We start from the raw sequence: 796 nt of genomic DNA, 5'->3' as shown, positions 1-796 counted from the left end.
AAAAAATCCTTTAACGTAGGTAGGTACATCTTCATTCTGTGTTCTTACCTTTCTAAAAATTCACAGAGATCCGAGCTACGTTTATTAACAAGGGGGAACATATAGTTGAGAACATACGAGGTTTCGTCCATCGTATCTCGCATGTTCTCGCTCAAATGATCATTGGACAGAACTTCTAGGATTCTAAATGCTTTCATTTCGCCCACAACGAGCAGAAACGTTATGGCCACATCATGATAGCCCTGCAAAAAAGAAGAAGATCAAGTTATTTATTTATTTTATAGCTCTGAATCGGAAGATTAACACCTGACACCTCTAGACAAAAGTCAAATACCAGCAGTTTAAAGCTAGTCATAGCCAGCCTAGTTAGCTTAAAAGGTAGAGTGCCTGCCATGTAAGCTCTAGATCGCCGATTCGATTTCCATCAGGGCAAACTTTATCTTAAACAGATAAGGTTCATTATCATCAGAACAGATAAATTTCTCCATTCCTGTCTTCCCTTCTCTGCTTCTCTCTTTGATTCCAGGACAAATACTCAAAGAAACAAAGCTGACCAAACACACCATCTTTGGGAAAACATTTGTGTACCTACCTGGTAATATCGTAACCTAGGATATGCATGTATGACTTTCAGTATCAACAGTGTAAGCTGATCTTGCAATGCCAGTCTCTGTTCTATAGGAATACCGGGAGGAAAGCGTTTCAAGGACCTATTTACATCGAGAACTACTTGCGAGTACTCGGAATGAGAGAGTAAATCATTCTTGTTGGAGTTCTCACAGGGTGCACTCAAATC

At 39.7% G+C, this 796-nt stretch overlaps 1 protein-coding gene across 1 annotated transcript in view; it reads right to left on the bottom strand.

The window, feature by feature from the left end:
* LOC103524082 (TBC1 domain family member 20-like) overlaps positions 1 to 242 on the bottom strand; it is a gene marked incomplete at both ends in the record, with an annotated part of 9,633 nt that extends 9,391 nt beyond the window's left edge. The window contains one exon of the mRNA XM_008489088.1: positions 49 to 242. Coding sequence (XP_008487310.1) covers positions 49 to 242 — 194 coding nt within the window. The remainder of the gene's footprint in view (positions 1 to 48) is intronic.
* Positions 243 to 796: the final 554 nt, after the last annotated feature.

Source organism: Diaphorina citri, unplaced genomic scaffold (assembly GCF_000475195.1).
Source record: "Diaphorina citri unplaced genomic scaffold, Diaci psyllid genome assembly version 1.1 scaffold94053, whole genome shotgun sequence".
In the NCBI taxonomy this organism is placed as follows: Eukaryota; Metazoa; Arthropoda; class Insecta; order Hemiptera; family Psyllidae; genus Diaphorina; species Diaphorina citri.
Note: the sequence above shows the minus strand (reverse complement) of the source record. Positions and strands in the feature narration are given on the sequence as shown.